The 20999-nt window shown below is 40.0% G+C and overlaps 1 protein-coding gene and 1 pseudogene across 1 annotated transcript; one reads left to right on the top strand and one right to left on the bottom strand.

Annotated features, from left to right (window-relative positions):
• Positions 1 to 3573: 3573 nt before the first annotated feature.
• On the top strand, positions 3574 to 4326 carry LOC149172688 (uncharacterized). The gene has a single exon (XM_089426425.1). The coding sequence runs from the start codon at positions 3574 to 3576 to the stop codon at positions 4324 to 4326; it is 753 nt and encodes a 250-aa protein (XP_089282551.1).
• Positions 4327 to 18285: 13959 nt separating this feature from the next.
• LOC149172687 (clathrin heavy chain 1 pseudogene) lies at positions 18286 to 18986 on the bottom strand (annotated as a pseudogene).
• Between the last annotated feature and the right edge of the window lie 2013 nt (positions 18987 to 20999).

Genomic DNA, 20999 nt, shown 5'->3' with positions numbered 1-20999 from the left:
TCTTCGAGAACTGGATTTTTCTTCGACAAAGAGGCCAACCTTGCCTGTGCTGCCAAAATCTCTGATTCTGGCATCATGTGAACTTGACTAGGTGCTATGGGAGAGGTCGCCGCGGCCTCGCCCCTATTTGGATCATCGTCCTCTCCAGGTGGAGGGTTGACTGCCTCCTCGTCTACTGTTTCTTCGTCTAGGTTCTCTGTGTGTTGCCAACCTCTTGGTTTTTTTGTTTGTTTCTTGTTCCTCCTGTTTTCCTTTTTGGCTTGTGGGCAATTACTATGGAGATGACCTGTCTGTTGACAACCTCTGCATCTGAAAGCTGTGTTTTCATAATCTAGTGGCTGTTTCCACTGGGAGTTGTTATGGATCAAGATAATACTATCAGGAAGCCCTTGACTAAGGTCGACTTCGACACAGATTCTTGCAAAGGTATGTATACACCTAGCAATTCTTTCGGTGTCTTGCTTGATGTATTTACCTATTGCATTTCCCATTGCCTCAAAAACTTTGGGGACCCAAAAGTGTAGCGGGAGATTATGTAGCCTGACCCATACCGACATTTTGGAGACCACCATAGAGGCGGGGTCAAAATCCGGAAACCAGGGGGTCGTAAAGAGCCCTGCATTGCCCCAGAACCATGGCCCCTGATGGAGGACATGGTCTTTTTCCTCAACTGAGTCAAATTTTACAATAAAAAATCCTTTGGAGCATAAATGGATATCACAGTTTTGTGTCCATGTGGTATAGATTCATTGTCGTAAAGCATCTGTTTTGGGCCAAAAGCCATTGAATCTACAAATTACTGCCAATGAAGAGAACTCAGCATGAAAATTGTTTACCTCCAGCCTGTCGATTATCAGTACTGGATTTTGCTCACTTTGCTCCACTATATAAGGACCAGGCAGATCTTGTGGTGGTGCTGGCTTGTTGGTGGCTTCCCCTTTTCCTTTGACAGCATCCTTGAATGATCCTATGCCCTTTGAGCTAGTTCCGAAGCTTCCTCCTCTCAGCCTCAAGTTCAGAAAAATTGTTGAATCTCTCTCTACTCCATAATGTTGCATTGTAAATTTTTCCTGTAAAATGTGTCCTGCATAGACCAAGCTCTGCAAACTTGCTGATATGCCTAAAGATTCTTGTATTTCGTCCTTTAAATTTTTTATCAGCATCCCTGTTCTTATTTGCATGCAGATTGTTTTCCCTGACAGGGTTCTGATGAAAATTTGGGTTGCTTCTAGACCTGAATCCTTTATTGCCATTTTTGTTTTTTGCCTGGCTTCTTCTGCTTGTTGGTTTCCCAGCACAAGGAGGGGAGCAGGCTTGTCTTGATCGGTTCTCCTGCATTCCTTTGAAGTTTCTGAAGGACCTGTATGAGACCTGGGGATCTGGATCCCTCGACTGATAGGGATCTTGGAGAGGGGAGTCCGGATCTTTAACTTACCCACTGCCGAGATAGTTAATGCCCAGATCTGCGCTGCAGAGAGCAAAGAAAACCCAAGCCACCAGGGGGCCAGACCCACTCTCCCATCTCATACTTGGTCTTCAACCGATCCCTTGAAGACCAGCCATTGATCAGCAGATCGAAGCCACTGCGTTCCAATAAGGGGTAGGGGAACAGGCGATCTTCTCTTTTCTCCATATATGCAGTCAGATCTGCCTGTCCTGGGCAGGGCATTCTCGGAGGAGGGCGCTTCAAACCGGGATTGGGTAGGAACCGGTTGTTTTGGAGCACATAAACTTGTACGGCGAGGAGAGATTTCTAGAGCCGCCCTGAGAAACTCGTCCAGCGCCCAGTAGGAGGCCAGGCACTCCGTTCTCTGTTTGCTGTGGTTCGCGCCTTGTAATTTCTTTCCAGCAGAGGATCCGAGCCAGAAACCAAGGGTAGAGTCGAGCTCTGAGGATCCATCGATTCGGCGCCTATCCGTTCCAAGGCAGAGCTGATCGTTTGGGGCCGCGGCGGCGCTGATCGATTCTTCTGTAACCCTAGCTTCATGAACTGCCGCCATCGCTCCCCCACCCAAGTATTCGAGGCCCTAGGTTATATTCCCAGTAGAATTAATATTAAAGATAGATAAGATTTGGCATGATGTTGTGATGATGCTATATTTTTTGTTATTGATTGAGAGGTGTAAGGTTATCTTCTTGGTTTAAGAAGCCTTTGATGAACTGCTTCTTGTTCTATTTATGATTTGTCTTCTGGAGTAATTTCCTTTCTGCTTCATCCAATTGCCAGATTTCTCTCTCCTGACAGATGTCGTCCCCGGTCAGTATTTACGCCCAATCATCATAATCGGTCTTCCATTCAACAACAATCACCTTAGATGGGCAGCCCTTTATCTCCCCCTCCTCTGGAACCTATCCCTGATGTAGCCATCTCCCCTCCCCAGCCGGTTGACAAACCATCCACAGCTGGTCCTTCCGCTCTTGTCCATTATATATCCTCATCTTCCCTGTCCCCTGCTGTCAATCCCTCCTCTTACAATGAGTCAGATTCCTCCTCCCTCGGTTCGGGGCCAAAACGCTGATTACAAAGGGAAAGCTATATGCGAATCCTTCACTCCTTTCAACTCCCTTGGGTCCTCAGATAAAAATTCTTTTGACTATGATATAGACCTGCTACTAAATCAGACATCTTTAAATATGAAACCTCTTACCATACATAAACCTGACCGCTCTCCATCCCCTGTAATAAGCAGAAATTCGGCCGGAAACATTACGGTCTGTCGCTGCGAAAAGAGGGGAAGTAGAAACTTCTGTGGAAGACAAGGTAGAAAGGATTTAGCTTCCAGGAACTTAAATCTGATTGATGTTCCTATATCTGAAATAGCTTCGGATGATCTTCCTGCACTAGGGCCTCTTAGAGCAAGCCGAGCTTCAATGGTCCGCAATGAATAATATCCTATCTATGAACATCCGGGGCGTGGGAGCAAACCCAAAGTTTATGGCCCTTAGGGACCTATTTCGGTCCATGAAATCCAGATTGCTCTTGATCCAGAAAACGATGCATGACTGCTCACAGACCATTTCATATTTCAGAAGGATGTTCCCAACTTGGCATATGGTGGCTACTAATGCTGTTGGTTTGTCTGGAGGTTTAGCGATGTTATGGGACTCAAATTGGATAAAAGCGGTTGCATTTCAATGTTTCGCTGGCATTCTCATTTTGGCCTATTTTCGACACTGTTCCGAGCCTGTTCACATTTTAAATTTATATGCTCCATATAAGAAACGTTATCCATTTTGGGAAAAATTTCTGTCATCTGAATTTCTTGATATTGATTCCTTAATGATTGGGGGAGACTTCAATAGTACTCTATGTAACGATGAGATCTGGGGCAATGGCAGGAAAATGGACCCAATTGGCCGTATGATCTGAAATGCCGTCATCCAAAACAATTTCATTGATATCCAGCCTGTCTGCCGAGGGCCCACTTGGGACAATGGCCGGTCAAACGACTCCTATATGGCCAAAAGGCTTGACAGATTTATCCTCTATGGAAAGCTGATTGAGAGATTTGGCCACCCATTGATGAAAATATATCCAACGTTTATTTCTAATCATCGCCCCATGTTTATACAATGGCACAAATCTGGAAGCATGGTTATCCTTTTAAATTCAATCGAACATGGCTCAATGATGAACAATTCAACCAGTTTATAAAGGATTGTTGGCAGCGACATACAGGTCAGGCTCAAAATCAGACATATGATTTTATTAATCGTTTATCTAATCTTCGCAGCAAAGTCAAAATATGGCAAAGGGAGAAAACAACATCTTATAGAAGGAAGCTACAAGATATAGATAAAGAACTGCAATTCTTATCTACATACTTTAAAAACACGTCCATATCCTCACATAAGTGGAAACAAATATGGGATCTAGAAAAAACAAAGCAAAGGATTCTAGCAGAGGAAGAATCCACATGGCGACTCAAGAGTCAAGCCATATGGCTTAGGGAAGGAGACAAAAACACCAAGTTCTTTCACAGGTTTGCAAATAGGCGGAGGCAAGTGAACACAAATTGGGAGATTAAGTATGAAACTGGTAAATCTACTTTCTCCGAGGAGAATATATCCCGTGAAGCTGTTAATTTCTTCAAAAAGGCCTACAACGGAGAGATTGGCAGTGACATAGAAGACATCCTATGGGGCATAGAGCTGTACCCTAATATGTTTGATGAACAACAAAACACAGCCCTATTCTCTGAGGTCACTGAGGATGAATTAATGACAATGATGAGATCTTTAAAGAAAGAAAATGCTCGGGGCTGGATGGCTGGTCCATTGATTTCTTTATCCACTTTTTTTATTTGTTTAAGAACGACATTCTAAATATGGTCGAGGAATCAATATTAAACGGTAATATTTGTCATTGAATCACCTCCACTTATATTGCTCTGATCCCTAAGAAGACCCTCTCTACATCCTTCTCAGATTATCGTCCTATTTCTTTATGCAACGTCTTGTACAAGACAATCTCCAAAATCATAGCAATACGTATGAGGAATGTCTTATCTCTACATTTGACTCTTGAACAAGACGGTTTTCTCAGGGATAGGAACATTTTAGACGTGGTGGCCCTCACTCAAGAATCCCTACACTCTATACACTATAGGAAATTGGAAGCTGCTATATTAAAAATCGATCTAAAAAAGGCATATGACAGTGTGGATTGGGGCTTTATTCGATGTCTCCTTGCCAGGATCGAACTTGATAACAGATGTTCCAGGTGGATCATGGCGTGTGTGGAGGAAGTAAATTATGCAGTTTTGATCAACGGAATACCCACACCTTTTTTTAAAGTAGCCAGGGGGCTTAGGCAAGGATGCTCCTTGTCTCCACTGCTATTCATACTTGTAATGGACTCTCTCAGCCTCCGAATCAAGTGGGCGATTCAACAAAATTTCTGTCGGCCCCTTCCTTTATGTAGAGGGATATGCATATCCCATAATTTTTTCGTTGATGACATTCTCATCACTGAAATTCTATGCAGAGCATCCTGGATTTGCCTTCATGAGATCTTGGGAAGATTCTAGCGCGCCACTGGCATGAATGTTAACGAAGGGAAATCATCCTTTCATGTTCAAGACATAAATGGGGATCTCATTATTTTCCTCTCTTAGTTATTCAACATCAAAGCTATTCCTCTCCAAAATGGGCTCAAATACCTTGGATTTAATCTAAAAACAGTTGGATATCAGGTGGCGGACTGGTCATGGATTGCAGATCGATTTTATAAGAGAATTGCAGCAGGGGAGTATACATGTCTAACAAAAGGTGGCCGCATGATTTTGACCCAAACGGTTCTTGCTCAAACAATGGTCTATTGGGCGCACCTGTTCTATATCCCATCTGCCATAATAAACAACATGAACAGGATGATTGCCAACTTTATATGGGGATGTAAAAAAAGACCAATTCAAATTCCACCTATCCAATCTATCTACGTTGGCGCGCCCTAAACATATGGGAAGATGGGGTATATTAGATTTATCACATTTCAGGAAGGCTCTTCTTTGCAAATCTATGTGGAAAGAAATTATGGGGGACTCATTATGGAGCTCGGCCATTCGCGCCAAATACATGGACAACAGGGACATGACATTCTGGATCAGGGCAAATCATTTTGGGACCGCACTTGGATCCGCTATTTGGAGGGGCTTCAGGAAATCGGAACCATTTTTGAAGAAAAACCTTATTTGGAAATTCCAGACAGGAGCAAAGATCATGATTGGATGCGATGAACTTGCTGGAGGGGCTGGGAAAATTCAAATATCCCCACAATTGCTAAAATCGTTGCACAACAGAGGTATTTTCTTTTGGGCCAGCGCAATTATTAAATGGGAGGGAGCCATTCCCATTTGGAAGTCAGCAATTGATTTACAGCTCCGGGACAACTTGGACGTTCAATGGAATGATGTCTTATTCTCGTTGCATGCCCATGGCATTTATCGCTCTGCCGACAGAGATGCTCTCACATGGAAGGGCCTGGGTGGATCCTCGGCAGTGCTGGTAAAATAGATATATCTGCAATTGCTAACCTCGGAGGCAGGTAATAATGGAGACATATTTCCTCCTTCTTTTTGGAAATCGGGTTGCCCCACAAAGATCATAATTTTCGCATGGCTGGTGTTCCACAATAGGAACCTCACTTGGGAAAATTTACAAAAAAAGAAAATTGCAGGGGCCTGCAATCTGCCTTCTTTGTAGGAACAACTCCGAAAACAATATACATCTATTTCTCACAGGTCCACAGGTGCAGCCTATCTGGGAAAATCTAGCAGATCACTATGGTTTCTCCAACTGCTCCTTCCCTTCAATTCCTAAAGCTTTCAAAAAATGGAGCACCATGAACAAAGAATGGAGGCCCATCCTATTATTGTCCATTTCGGCTATATGGAAATGGAGAAATGGCAGGCTCTTTAATTCAAAAGGTGAATCCAACTCCTCTGTTTTTACATCTATCATATCTCTATATAGCGCCCTAGATATGTCTGAACAGATTAGGAACAGGAAAGGGAGAAATCAAATGGCATCAGTCAACAGGGACAGGATCGATAGAAGATAAACGGCATTGAAATCCACGGCTCCTCCATGTGCTTTCTTCGATGGGGCTGCACAACATGGGATGTGCGCATGTGGAGTTTTCATCAGGACAACAGACGAACAATCATTTGAAATTCATTGGAATGCTGGACCGGGAACCAACAACAGAGCTGAGGCGGTGGCATTAGCGGGTCTCCTTTCATTTTGTACTTTCCTTGACATTCCGAATTTGAATATCTATGGAGACTCGAAGTTAATAACTGAACATGTTCTGTCAAAGAAAAACATAAAAAACATCTATCTTGCTAGATGGATGGACAAGATTGCAGCCTTATGGAACAATAAGAGGAACTATACTATCTCACACATTGTCAGAACAAAAAACAGGAAAGTTGATGAATTATCCAAAAAGGGCCTAACTTCTCCCCAAGGCATATGGAGGATGCAGATCCAAATGGCAAGCAACTGTTTCCAGATCTAGGACTTTTGCCTCCTGGGTATATAATTCTCTATCAAAGGAATTAATCTGGTATGTTTTTCTATACTTGGTCACACATTGGCATAACACACAGCAAAGGTATGAACATATATATTTTCTGTTTTGTCATGGAAAACATTTTGTTTTATCGCTGGTGAACATATGTTTCTATCTCCATCAAAAACATTGTGTATAAAAGCAGGATATCTGTCATACAATCTTGTCAATCTCAAGATGTGGAGAAATCCACAGAAGAGTCTATGTAAGGGCTTTATCAAATCGAGTCATATATGCTGTTATCATCCAAAACAATGAATATAATATAAATATATAGCTTTTTTTCGTGCTGAAAAAAAAGATATAGTTACATATGGTATATATACATATTCCAAAAAGGATTCGGACAGAACCCTTGAAGGGAAAGGAATCAAATAGCTCTTACAAGTTTACCACTAAAACAATCTCTATATATATTCCAGTTGTAGACCCTAAAAACCGAGAACCAAGAAGATGGGAAAATAAAAGAAAAAAGAAAGTAAAGCTACAACTCATCTGCTCTTGATTGTGCGAGCTTCTTCTTTTGCAATGTGTGGAGTACTCTTGTAATTGACGTTAACAAATCTTCGATCAAATATTGTTTGATATTTTCAAACCTAATTGATGTTAACAACTCTTCTATCACATAACAGAAAATTTAAACATTCATTGTAAGCATGTGGTTGAGAGTAGACAACTAACATAATTCAGCCATAGACAAATATTCTCTTTTACGATGCCTTAGACTTTACCTTCCGGACTTTACATTGTCTCCCGCTTGCAAATGAACTAAAACACAGAACTGGAGCTCTCAGAATTTGGACATAAATAACTGACCTTTTGTGAGGAGACGACAACTTGCAGAAATCTTAAATACCATCCAGGATTGTAATAAAACTCATTTTCACCGTTCACTCCATAAAAACGAATAAAGCCCCTAACAGAGTTTGTTGTAAGAGAGAGAGAGAGAGGTAGGTGTAATAAAGACGTTTTAATAAAGGGCAGTAGACGTTGCTTTTCATGAGCCGGATCATTATTCACACGATTCGAATTTATGCAAGGGCTACAATTAATATTTAGCTTTGTCATCTAATATTTATCTATGAAAGGGCTATAATTATCATTAAAATTGTTCTTTATGAGTTGGAACATTCTCCACACAATTAAAATCTATGAATGTGAGGACTGTTATCAGTACACAACATGGTCATTAGAATGCACGAAATTGGTTATGTTTAGATAAAAGTTGGAATTAAAGCATGAGAATGCTTTTAAAGTTATAGATAGACGAAATGGGCCATCGTGATCGTGGAACTAGTTTTAAAGTTAGAGATTTTAGTAGATACAAGTGTGGTGGTATGGAAATGTTCTTTTAGGAATTCAAAACTTTCCATCAACTTTAAATTTGGGAATATGCATAATAAAAACAAATTAATATATTAGTAATTAATGTATTCAAAGGAATGTGAGGAATTTTTTATGTTTGTTTTTTTTTTGAGTTGAAAAAAATGCTTTCTTTTATATTAAGAAAAGAAGGTACATTTGGCATGGTTCTATCACAATCTATTCATCCATTCTTTACAAGAAAAACCCAAACAATATAGGATCGGCAACTGTAATACTATCATCCTCTGAACGATCATCTATTGTTCAGCCTATGTTCAGATACAAAAAAACAAAATGAAAATATAGCAAAATATCATATTATAGATATATCTATGATATAGGAATAGTGCTAGTAGCATATGTGGAATCATGGTTAATGAAACATAGTGAATCACCCCAGGAGTTGATGAAATGCCTCTTTTTTAGAGTGAGCGATGATATTCTGCTCCGTGTAGATATGATTAAAATCGATGTGCTGGAATGATCCTATGAGGATGCGGATGCGCTTCATCCAATAGGTTAGAACAACGGGTTGAAAACATGTCAAAACCTTGCTCCAATCTATGCAACCTTTAGAATCCCCAAAGACATGTAGATTGTTGATGTTGAGCCTATTAACAGTGTATAACAGCACCCACAATGCAATGATTTCCGCCATGTTATTGGATCTGGTACCACCCTCCCACCAGAAGTGATGATACTTGCAAGGTTTAGTAACAATGATCACACCACATCCGCATTGCCCAATATTAGAAGCCCCATCAAAGGAACCCACCAGGTAGTTGTCCTGCAAGATGACCTGCCGAGATTTTTTAACATGGTTCATGGGTCCAGTGTCAAAAAAATATGACACAATCCCCATGACAGAATGACACAGTAAAAAACTGCCTAAAGGCAATTTCCTTGGTTTCCATAATCACCTTACGTAAACCTGTGGGTTATGGCCCACCTATACAAATCAGAAGCATTTACATGATGGGTTTAAACACAAACCCGACCAACCATCGTACAACAGAATAACACATAATTTGCCAACTAACGTCGGTCCCACCTGAATGCACAAAACCAGACTCCAAATAAATTAAATCCGCGTCCATAAACTCCTCGGGTCCACTCAGCAATTGAACAACAATTGAACATCAATTGAACAACGATTGAACAACAAATGAACAACAATTGAACATCAAATGAACAACAATTGAACGATGATTGAACAACAATTCTCCCACGTTGATTTTCCATGCTGACTTTTCCTTTTTCCACAAATATTATCGGATTAATTCTCCACCATTGATCTCATCATTAATTCGACGGTCGTTGATCCACCCGATCATCGCACATTGCATATCGCAATTTCTTAAGCCAGGTTCATTCGTTCATGAACGGTGCGATGCGATATTAATCTAACGGTCAGCGTTGGCAGCGATCCAATGGTCTATGACCCTTCAACTAATACACGCATTAAAAACAACTTAACCCCCACTGTTGACTGTGACGTCAACGGTTGAAATTGAAATCAATGGATAGGAATGAATGTGGCGCTTCAACCCCGATCAAGACACCCATAGACTCCTAACCTCCGTAGTTACGCATTTCTCTTTGGCCCCAACTTTACACACGCAGATATTTCCATTTGTTGTTCCAACAGATTATAACACAATCTCTGCTTTCCTTTAGCACTCAGATTATCGGCCAGATTATATCTCTGAGCTTTCTGCTGATTTCTTTAATTGGATTCATACAGTCCCACCACTATCCTCCTTTGCATTCCTTAACACCACTGGAATACAAAATACTCTCTGTATTATTTCCGTTCTTCCAGATTCGTAATTCGTTCTTTACTTGACCTGCACATACATCTATTAAATCCAACTGGAATCACACGAATTCTACCCGGACAGTAAGTCTTTTGTCACTCAGAAATACTTTCAGAAATTCAACTTGAATTCATTCATTATTGTTTATCACACAAAAACCATATATTCCCAATTATGGATCACTCAGCACATAAAAGGAACAACACACATAGTCACAATGAGTTCAATTTCCTCATTCATTAAACAAATGTACAGATACAAATAAAAACTTGTTTACAATCTAGATTTGTCCTGATCCGCCTTTGCACGGTCTGTATCAATGGCCCTTTCTCATTTCAATGCCCGTAGGCTACAATCCAATCCTCCTGTCTTCTAACTCTCTCTCTAAATCTACTTGACTAACTAACTTGACTAACTTTTTCTCTACCTTTTTGGCTTACATTTATACAAAAGGACTTTGTTTCCAATTCTGGTTCAAATCCTCAATCTTCTCAACTAAATCCTAAGAATCCTCTAAGTCCTCAATTAGTTCTTCAAATATCTTCTTTATCCCTTGAAGATGTCAACTTTCAACTAATCCTAAGGATCCTCCATAAATCATGAATTAACTCCTAATCTAAGATTTGTAATTAATTTCTCAAATCTCTCAACTATCCTGATTCTCTCATGTTCCCCTACATTTGAGAACATTTACAAGTATCCTCACAATATTTAATTAACTCCTTCTCTAAATGTCTCACCTAAATCACTCAAAATATTTAAATTACATGAATTAAATGCTTAGGAAAACCACTCTTTTGAAAACACAAGACCACCTAGATTCTACTAAATGTACACATTTTCGAAACCATGATGCTCCTGCATCAGACTCCCAAAGTAGAAAATAATCACGATCTCTAGATCATGTGCTTATAATCTTTGTCCTCCTAGATCCCATACTTTGTTATGTAATTTATCTTTGTCTAATTCTTTTCCTTTCAACTGTTCTCCAGGTCTCCATATCTTATGCTGTAACGCTTTTCTTGCCATGCTTTCATAATCTTCTGTTGTCTTCCTCTTGTTGTTGCTTCTTTCCTTTCTTGCGGTTGTCTTCTTCTGAGACACTTTCATCATTATCCTTCTTATCAACTCAATTTCTTTGTCTAGTATATCCTCTGTCTATTGATTGCCTTCAACTCTTAACTATTGAATTTTTATTACTTCCACCCTTACATCCTTACCCTCTTGTTCACTATTGTCTTCTATAGAATTTCACACCTTTTCAGTTACTGCCACATTATCCTTCAAGATAATTTTCTGCTTCTATTTACTGTACCTGTCAACTTCTTCTTCCCGATTGTCATTCATGACAATTTCTTTGTCTTCCTTCTTCAGTAATTTATCATGAACGTCTATCCTCTGCTTTTCCAACTTTCTTCTTTGAAGATCTAACTCTCTATATAACTCAATGATTTTACTTGGAGTAAAATTTGGAAATTTTACACCCCACGCATGCAGGTCTGACCTAGTAGCCATTGTTGCCTCTTGCAGCCCCTTCGTTTGGCAGCCTTCTGCTGCTCAGCTCTCCAAAGCTCAGGCTTGGCCCCTCTCTGATGCGTTCCCTCTCCCTGCGTAGCCTCTTGCTATTTTATTTCCTCTTGGCAACCTCTTGCTGCTGAGTTTTCCCTCACTATGCCCCTCTCTACAAGTGGAGATTCTTCCTCCCAGCAAGGAACAGATGATCACAAAGCAGCCTTTGCTTCTCTATTAGTAGAAAATGGAACCCCAAAAGCCAGGCCAACCGCTAGTAAATTCGTGAAGAAGTTAGCAGACATTCCAGAGATCTCATTACCTCCAACACTCCCCAGAAAATCTGCTATCTCTTTAGCTGAACGTGGTTTGGTGGGACAATTTACAGGGTTGTGGCCCTCTCCTAGAGCAGTCCAAAAATGGATAGAGAGAAACTGGAGTGAAAATATCCAATGGAAAATAGCCATAAGATTTTGTGGAAGGGGATATTTTACTTTTCTATTCAAAACTAAGGAAGATAGGAATCTAATATTTAGAAATGGACCCTATTTTATGGATTCAAGAGGTTTATATTTGAACAGATGGTCTTCAGATTTTGATCCAGAGATGGGCTTCCCAAGTGCTATTCTGGTTTGGGTTAGGTTGCCTCATCTTCCCCTTCATTGTTGGGGTGATGAGTCAGTGAAAGCAATCAGAAATGCGGTAGGCAAGTACATAGACAGATGTGAACCAAAAGATAATATGCACGCCTGTGCTAGAATCTACGTGGAAGTAGACCTGGGGAAAGGGCTACCAGATGCTATTAAAATTAATGTGGATCAATGGACACACATTCAGCAGCTGGACTATGAACAAATCCCGTTTAAATGTAAGTATGCCATGAATATGGTCATTTTGCAAATAGATGTAGTAAGCTAAAAGAAGTAGAGAATGCTGAGAATGCTGAAGCTCAAGAAGATACTTGGGAAGAAGTAAAAAGAAAGAAACCCCATAATAAACAAGTTGCCCACTAATTCCTCTCTACCTCATGAAACCAATGCAACAACCTCTATCCCCCCAATAAACACGAACCCTCCAGCAAATCCTTCCTCAAATCCATTCGAACTTCTGGGAGAAGACCTGCCATCCCCTCGTTCTCCTTCCCAAGCTAATGCATTAGCCATCATCTCATCCCCCACCTAGAGCCCATTCTCTCCCCCACCCACAGTTGATCGAATTCTTACAAGAAACAAAGTAAAAGAAAACAACCAAGCATGGGAACAGCCGAAAAAAGTCAGAAGGAAATCCAAGAAAGAAATAAGGGACGAGGCAACAGCAAAGGAAATGGCCATAGGAACCCAACAACCAATGGACTCTTTTCTCGGCAAACAGAAGGGAAGTGGGGAGAAAAATAAACAAAAGGAAAAGGGAGGGACCCATCATAAATCTAGTACATAATGATTGCGGTATCTTCGAATAGTAGGGGTCTGGGATCCGCTTTGAAAATCAATGTAGTCCAAGACATAATAAAACAAGAATAACCAGATATTCTTATGATCCAAGAGACCAAAGTCAGCAATCAAGAGGTTCAAAAACTGATCAAAACTCAAAAAAATTTCGAAGGAATAGCCATGGACTCCAATGGAACCTCAGGCGGTATATGCACAATTTGGAACAAATGGAAATGGGAACTTGTTAATAAAAAACTCAATAACTATTGGGTAAGAACAGATTTAAAAAAAAAGAGCACGAATGAAGAGTATACCTTCATAAATATATACTCTCTAAACCATTATAGAGATAAAGCTCAATGCTGGAAATCAGTAAAAGAAGAAGCATAAGAAGGACAGAGGGGAAAATTAGTGATAAGAGGGGATCTAAATTTGATTAGAAATATAGATGAGAAGCTGGGAGGTAATTATTTCAGCAATCCCTCAAGAGAAGCATTGGAAGAACTTATAGAATAGCACAAACTCCTTGATATTCCTCCAAGTAATGGAAAATTCACCTGTAATAATAAAAGATCAGGGGCACACAATATAAAGGAAAAATTAGATAGAATCCTAATACAAGAAAATTTGGCAGCAACCTTCTCCATAATCAAAAGCAAAATAGTTCATGCTTCAACCTCTCACCATAAGTTTGTTCTGCTGATATTGGATAGATTGGAGAATCAAGGTCCGATACCTTTCAAATACAACAAAATCTAGGACAACAAGGAAGATTTTGGTAAACTAATAAGGGAAAGCTGGGAAACCAATGTAATAGGCTCCCCCCATTATGTATGGGAAACCAAGTTGAAAAATTTAAGATTACAACTAAAAGCATGGGCAAGAGAAAACGCTCTCAAGGAAAAAAAATAGAGCTGCAAGAGAAACTCGAAAAAATGAGCAAGGAAAAAGAGAATCAGCAAGTTAGTGAGCAAGAGCATGCTCAGGAAAAACAATTTTTCATGGACCTATACAATGAAAATAGGCTAGAGGAGGAGGAAATTAGGAAAAAGTCAAGATGTTTATGGCTAAAAGCAGGGGACAAAAACACCGCATTTTTCCATAACAACTTTAAGATAAGAAGAGCAGGTAACCCAATCGAAAAAATTCAAGTGGAAGGACAGGAAATAAGGGAAACAGAAGCGATCAAAAAGTCTACCCATAACTACTATAAAAACCTTCTATCAGTAGGGGACCAGCAAGTGGACAACGAAGACTTTCTTCAGCAAATTAGCAGCAAAATCAATGAACAACAAAACAGAGAGCTCAAGAAAGAGGTCACAGAGGAGGAAATAAGAGAGGCAATTTGGAGTATGCACCCAGAAAAAGCACCAAGGCCGGATGGTTTTACAATTGCTTTCTACAAGAACCATTGGATGACAATAAAAAAAGATCTAGTAAGAATGATAAAAAATGTTAAAAAAAAAATAAAGTGGGAGAAAATACCAAAGATTTTCATCTGGCTCTCATCTCAAAAGATCTAAATCCTATCTCCTTTGATAGATATAGGTCTGTCTCTTTATGCAACTCCTCCTATAAAATCATCACGAAAATCTTGGCAAATAGATTGAAAAGAATTCTTCCTTACATCATCTCTTAAAACCAAGGTGGCTTTGTCCCAAAAAGACAGATTACAGATAATGTTATTAGAGTGCAGGAGGCCATACACAACAATATTCAAAGAAAGGAAAACGACATGGTCATAAAGTTGGATATGGCCAATGCTTTCGACAGAGTAAATCATAATTTCCTTGTAGCTGTCCTCCAAAAGTTTTTCATCTCTCCTAAGTTCATAGGTATTGTTATGGCATGCATCTCCACCCCTTGGATAGCGTCGTTGATCAATGGGAGGCCAAGCAGATATTTTCGCAACTCAAGAGGTCTAAGGCAAGGGTGCCCGCTTTCTCCTTTCCTCTATATCTTAATGGTGGAAACGTTGAGTATTCAGCTAGAAAACCAAAGAGTAAAGAGGAAAATCACACGTATTAGAATCGCCAGAGGAGTTAAAGAAATAAACCACTTGCTTTTTGCTGACAATACTCTTCTCATTGGGGGAGCCTCCAGTATAATTGCTAGGCAGTTTAAAAAAGTTATAGATGATTTCCTTGATGTTTCAGGAGGCCTTCTAAACAATAAAAAATGCAGAATCTACACTTGGAATGTGCCAATTAAGATTATGCAGATGATTTCTCATATAATGGATATTCTGATTTAGATAAACTGGAGCCATTTTACTTATCTAGGTTTACCTTTGGCAAAAGAAGTGGTTAAATCAGAGGTCTGGAACAAACATATTGAAAAAATGAGGGGGAAAATACAAAGTTGGGGAATGATGTGGTTAAATCTAGCAAGCAGAACAATATTAATCAAAGCTCTTCTTTCAACCTTGCCAATATATCAGTTTTCCATCATTATGGCCCCGACAAGCGCCCACAAACAAATGGAATTAATCATTAGAGGCTTTCTATGGCAAGGAGGAAAACAAGAATCCAAAAGATTCAGTCTGGTTCGTTGGGATCAAGAGACTCTTCCATTTGAAAAAGGAGGTATCTCTATTAGAATTTCAGGTTTGTCAAATAATGCACTCGGGATCAAGTTAGTTTGGAGAATGTTAAATGGGAAGGATCATTGGTGGGGCGAAGCACTTTCAAGGAAATACCTCAATTGTCAGCGGTAAAATATTCTCACTAAAATTATCCCTAATCATCCTTGTACTCAGGTATGGAAACTCATCAAAAAAAATTATTCCTCAAGTTAGAGACCAAATCTCCAAGAACCCGGGGAATGGGAACTCTACCTCTATTTGGGATGACATGATCATGGGAACAACTCCCTTGAATCAATATCAAAACTTAAGAGAACTGAAAGATTGGTTGGAAGAGAAAGGCACCACTTCATTATACTCCATATCAGAGTGGGAACAAGACAGATGTACAACTTGGAGAGTGCAGTTTCTTCCAGATAGACTGAAAAAATAGTGGGAAGAATTGAAGATTTTACTTGCAGGAGCAACCCCAATAAATAAAGAGAGCCAAGATAGTTATATATGGGACCCAATCGGAGGAAAATTTACAGTAAAATTAGGCTACAATTTTCTGCAAAAATACAACAATTATGAAAACTGGAATCTATGGACAACAACATGGAAGAATGAATGTTTACCCAAAATAATTTTTTTTTCATGGAATCTTCATAAAGGCAAGATTATTACGGTGGAAAATTTAAGGAAAAAAGGTTTTCAAGGCCCTTCTATACGTGTTATGTGTCAAAGGGAAGAAGAAAATATTCAACATTTATTTTTGAAATGCATTATTGGCAGACAATGTTGGAAGCAAATCATCAGTCCTCTTGAAATGAACATTGACACAATTGTGCAGTTGACAACTCTAAATGTAAATTGGGAGCAAAGTTGTCCATATGCAAGGAAAAAAAAAATGTTATAAATCGGATCTGGAAGTGCCTCTCCTCCACTCTGTGCTGGTATTTATGGCTAGCCAGGAATAAATGTATTTTTAAAGGCCAAAAGCCAAATATTGAGACCATTTTAGCCAAGACATGGGGTCAAATTTCGGAAATGATAAGTGAAAATGGAGTGCCAAGTTTGGACCAAAATAGTTTTCAGCAAGAAGAAAAGGATTGGTATAAAAAAGCCCTCATTGAAGATTCAGCAAGGAATCAATTACTGTTGGACACCTAATCCTAAAGGGTTAGTGTGGAAGCCGAAAAGACTAAGCAGTCCAAGAGACCTTGGGATCTGAAACCCAAGAGTCATATGTTGTACTATAAATGTATATCTCATCTTAATAAAAAAAGTATTGAATGATTTATCTTTCCTATTGTTTTACTGTCCATGTCTATTTAACATGGTATCAGAGCCGCTTGTTTTTCTGTGGCCTGTTATGTGCATGTCAGTCCTGCACCTCTGCCCATAATTCTGTGTCTGAGCTCCCGTGAATAGTGCTGGCCTTGTCCTCATTACCTGTAACGCTCCATTAATTGTGCCTGCCTGTTCTTCTGAATACAGAGCGTCATTACACCTGCGCCTCTACTGTCTGACAATTCTCTGCGCTGCATCATCCCTGACTGCAATACGTTTCTGATTTTTATTGAATGTCCTGCGCTCTCTGACTGCCAGAGACTGCGCATTATAAACGTTTGCCCCTCTCTGCGCATACCTGAATGTATCGGTTATGGAATACGCTGTTGAATCTGACATTGTGCAGTGAGCGTGGAATACTCTGTTGAATCTGACATTGTGCAGTGACTGTTGAATGTGAAAATCTTGAATGTGACCTTCGGTTTCTTGCACTGTTATGACAAATAATTTTTTCTCTCGCCACTCTGAATGAGGGTTCCTTCCTGGAGAATTGGGTTCACGCCTCTTATTCCTTCTTTGTTTTCTGATTGCATAACTGTTTGAAGACCCCTTTTGCACCATTGATAAGCTCATCTGCGAGGCACTCAGCTATCGTTTTTATATTTCGGAATGCACTGTCTCGCGCACCTGCGGTGAGCAGAAAGATTGCTTGATTTACACGTCTCAAAGAAGATATATCAACTGCTTGACGTCGAATCCGTCGCCGGGCAACGACAGATTGATGTCTGCGTCCAGCTCCTTTTTTATCCTCTCCTTGGACGTAGCATAAAGCATCCTTGCCCTGATTTGGGACTGATCGGGAGACCATGAAAAAAAAAAAAAAGATCTTGCTCTTTTGACAGTTTTCACTTGTCACAAAGTCAAAATCAAACACCGCATATCGACAGTCATTCTCCGGAAGGGAGGTTGTGAAATCATTGTAGCTCTCTGCCGGACCTCCGGTTTTATCCACCACAACTTGTTTAGACTTTTCCTCGATCTTGAAAATGATATAACGATGCACTTTCTTCCTCTGCAACTCCAGGAAAACTTGCTTGCATTCATCTGCAACTCCCATTCCTGAAGATGCACTAGACATTTTGAACGACATTGTTGTATGTGGCCGCGAGGGAACTGCCAGAATGTACCGGTGAAATGTGGCAGCCTACAACTTCGCAGGGCTGATAATTGAAATCAGGGAGCGTCCAGCTCCGCCTTGTGACCAGCACCCATCGACGACACCAGCACCGATGCATTAAGTACTGAAGCCCATACGTCGTCGGTTTCTGCAAGATATAAAGCCCATACGTCGTCGGTTCGTTTCTGCAAGATATCGGTTCGTTTGACATCGAAAATGTGGAAGCGTGAGGCTGGCTGCACGAGCTCGGTTAGAGGTTCCCAACAATAATGGCTTGACCCAAATTTCTGGCGTCCGCTTCCATCAGAAAATTCTTGGTCTTCTCTGCGTCATAGAAGTTTGACTCTCTGGTTACACGCTCCACCTCTTTGATTTGACCAGTTTTTGCTGCTGCTTCAATGTATTTAAAGTGAATATCGGGGTCCTCACTGGAACTCAAATATGAACCAAAAAAGAAATAGAGCCCTTCATATGACTTGAACCGCTCAAAGAGTTTGATACATGAATCTACACCCAGTTGATCCGAATATTCTTTTGCAGCCTGTACAATTATCTGGAGGTTTCCTCTTAGATTAACAAGAAGCAAATCTTTCATGCACTCCAATGCCCACTCTCTTGAGAGAGGCTCAATAGCATGAGTGTTGACAATAACACGTTTGATATCAGGCAACTCTGTATAATGCTGAAGTGCTCGCATATATAAGCCAGCTTTCTCACACAGTTGTGCAATACGGGGACGGTCATAGTGACTAAACATTCCGTTTGCCAGGATTGCATCAGCTACATTTGGGAAAGTGACCAGGTTTGCCAGGGCACTCTCAGATGAAAGAAAATTGCGTCGCTAATCCATGAACAGTGAGTGTCTGCAGTTTCATCTTTTGGAGTAGTGTGGACATTTGGATCATTAGCATTCTCAGGAATAGTTCTAAAGGATTTTGTCTCACCAAGTTTTATATCATTTTGGTTTCTATACTTCTCCTTAGAAGCATCAAAGAGCCCTGCATCTTGCAATGATGCACAAACAGAGATTTCTTCACTCAGATGGACCCTAGTCTCATCGACATCAGATGAGAGAACAGATTTTTGTGCACTGTCTTTAGGAGGAAGGGCCGAATTTCAAAAGAGCCTGCGGAAACTTTTGTGGATGAGTTAGAAGCTTCAGAATCCAAAATACCAAGGCACCTCGTTTTTTCCAACTTAGAACTAAGCAAGCCCTTTTGCTTTGGACATTCTGGAATCTTCTCCCTAGAAGGAGGGTTCATTGTTGTGGAATTTTGAAAATGCTCTGAGTGGAGGTGTCGAGCTCGGTTTGCCTCTTTTCTGTCTCTTCTCTGCATTCCTGTCAACAAATCTGGAGCCAAGGTCTTTCCCTCATTGAAAACATTTATTGGACACATCAATGCCCATTCCATTTCGTGTTTGTACATTTTTAAGCTATGTGTTTTTTTCTATCGAATTCCATGGCTCCGCTATTATGAACGTTATCCGAGTTTTGCTATTTATTTGGATTTGGAATCCCATCCATCACAGATATTTAGTTTAGAGGTTTGTACATGTTTGGAAAATTATATTTGTCTCCGAGGCCAGGGCCAGAGGAAAGCGCTTGCAATGCATGTGACTTTTGCAGGTTTTAAAGATAATTTGGAAAGAATAAAAAGTGACAAGGTTGTGCCAAGGTTTTGATTGGTTTAGTGTGTCGATCATATTGATTTTCTTGGAGCAATTGGTTCTTTCTCCAGCAAGGCACGTCAGCTCAGCAATCTTTTTGAAAGCAGCAGCATTTATACACCAATATTGCTCGTAATATGTGCAATGTATGTGCTGGACATTAAGTCTCTATTGCAGAGAAAGAAATCAATTTTGTATATCGCTCATTGATTTATTTGTGTGCTGACCTGGAGCTTTATTGAATGCATCAAACACTGTGATTAAAGCTGCCTGAATACGTTATGATGCTGCCTGAAATACGTTGAAGTTGCTATTTTAAATAAGTTTGCAGTTGCTGCTGCCCCAATTGTGGCATTGTATTTAAAACTCAGTATAGTGCATTGATTCCTTGATTCCACTGCTGCATAAAGATTTTGGTGAGCTGATTGTAATCCTTTATATTGCACACTGATCATTTGCTGACATTTATAAAGAATATTGCTGTGTACTATGAGTGGGTACTACTTTTCTGCATTAAGTAGTAGTTTTGATCAGTTTTTAACGCATAAATGGCCAGAATCAGTGAAGTATTAGAGTTCATGAAAACTCTTATACAATCTACTGTTGATGACACATTACAAATCAACAAAAGATCTCTCTCAGAAATTCAGACATGCTTATATAATGCACAGGAAAAGATTGATTTTTTACAGATTGAATCACAACTACAGCAAGAAGAGCTACATCAAAATAGACACCATTCTGAACCTGTTTTTGTTCAGAACATTGATACAACCACCCATCAGCAGCAAGTCATTAATGTTACTGTTCATTCCAATAAAGCAGCAGTTGTACATGCAGATGCAGAAACTCAGTCTGCATTTCCCAAACCCATCATCAGACCTTGGGAACAACTTGTCCACAACAAGCATAGAATTGGTCTTGGATATGACAAGGACTTGTCCTTTCATATTCCAGACTATGCCAAGCCCATTCAGTTTCAGAGTGCTGGATTCATTTATGACAGTTCACCTGCTCCTCATGACAGTTCACCTCCAGCTGTTCCAGACTCTGCCCCTCTTCCACAGCAGCAACAACAACAGATCGTGAAATGCCAACACTG

The sequence above is a fragment of the Pinus tabuliformis genome, chromosome 4_2 (genome assembly GCF_031772625.1).
Source record: "Pinus tabuliformis cultivar Carrire ecotype Pingquan chromosome 4_2, CPIR1, whole genome shotgun sequence".
NCBI classification, from domain to species: Eukaryota; Viridiplantae; Streptophyta; class Pinopsida; order Pinales; family Pinaceae; genus Pinus; species Pinus tabuliformis.
The sequence above is the reverse complement of the archived record's forward strand: the minus strand, read 5'-3'. Positions and strand labels throughout refer to the sequence as shown.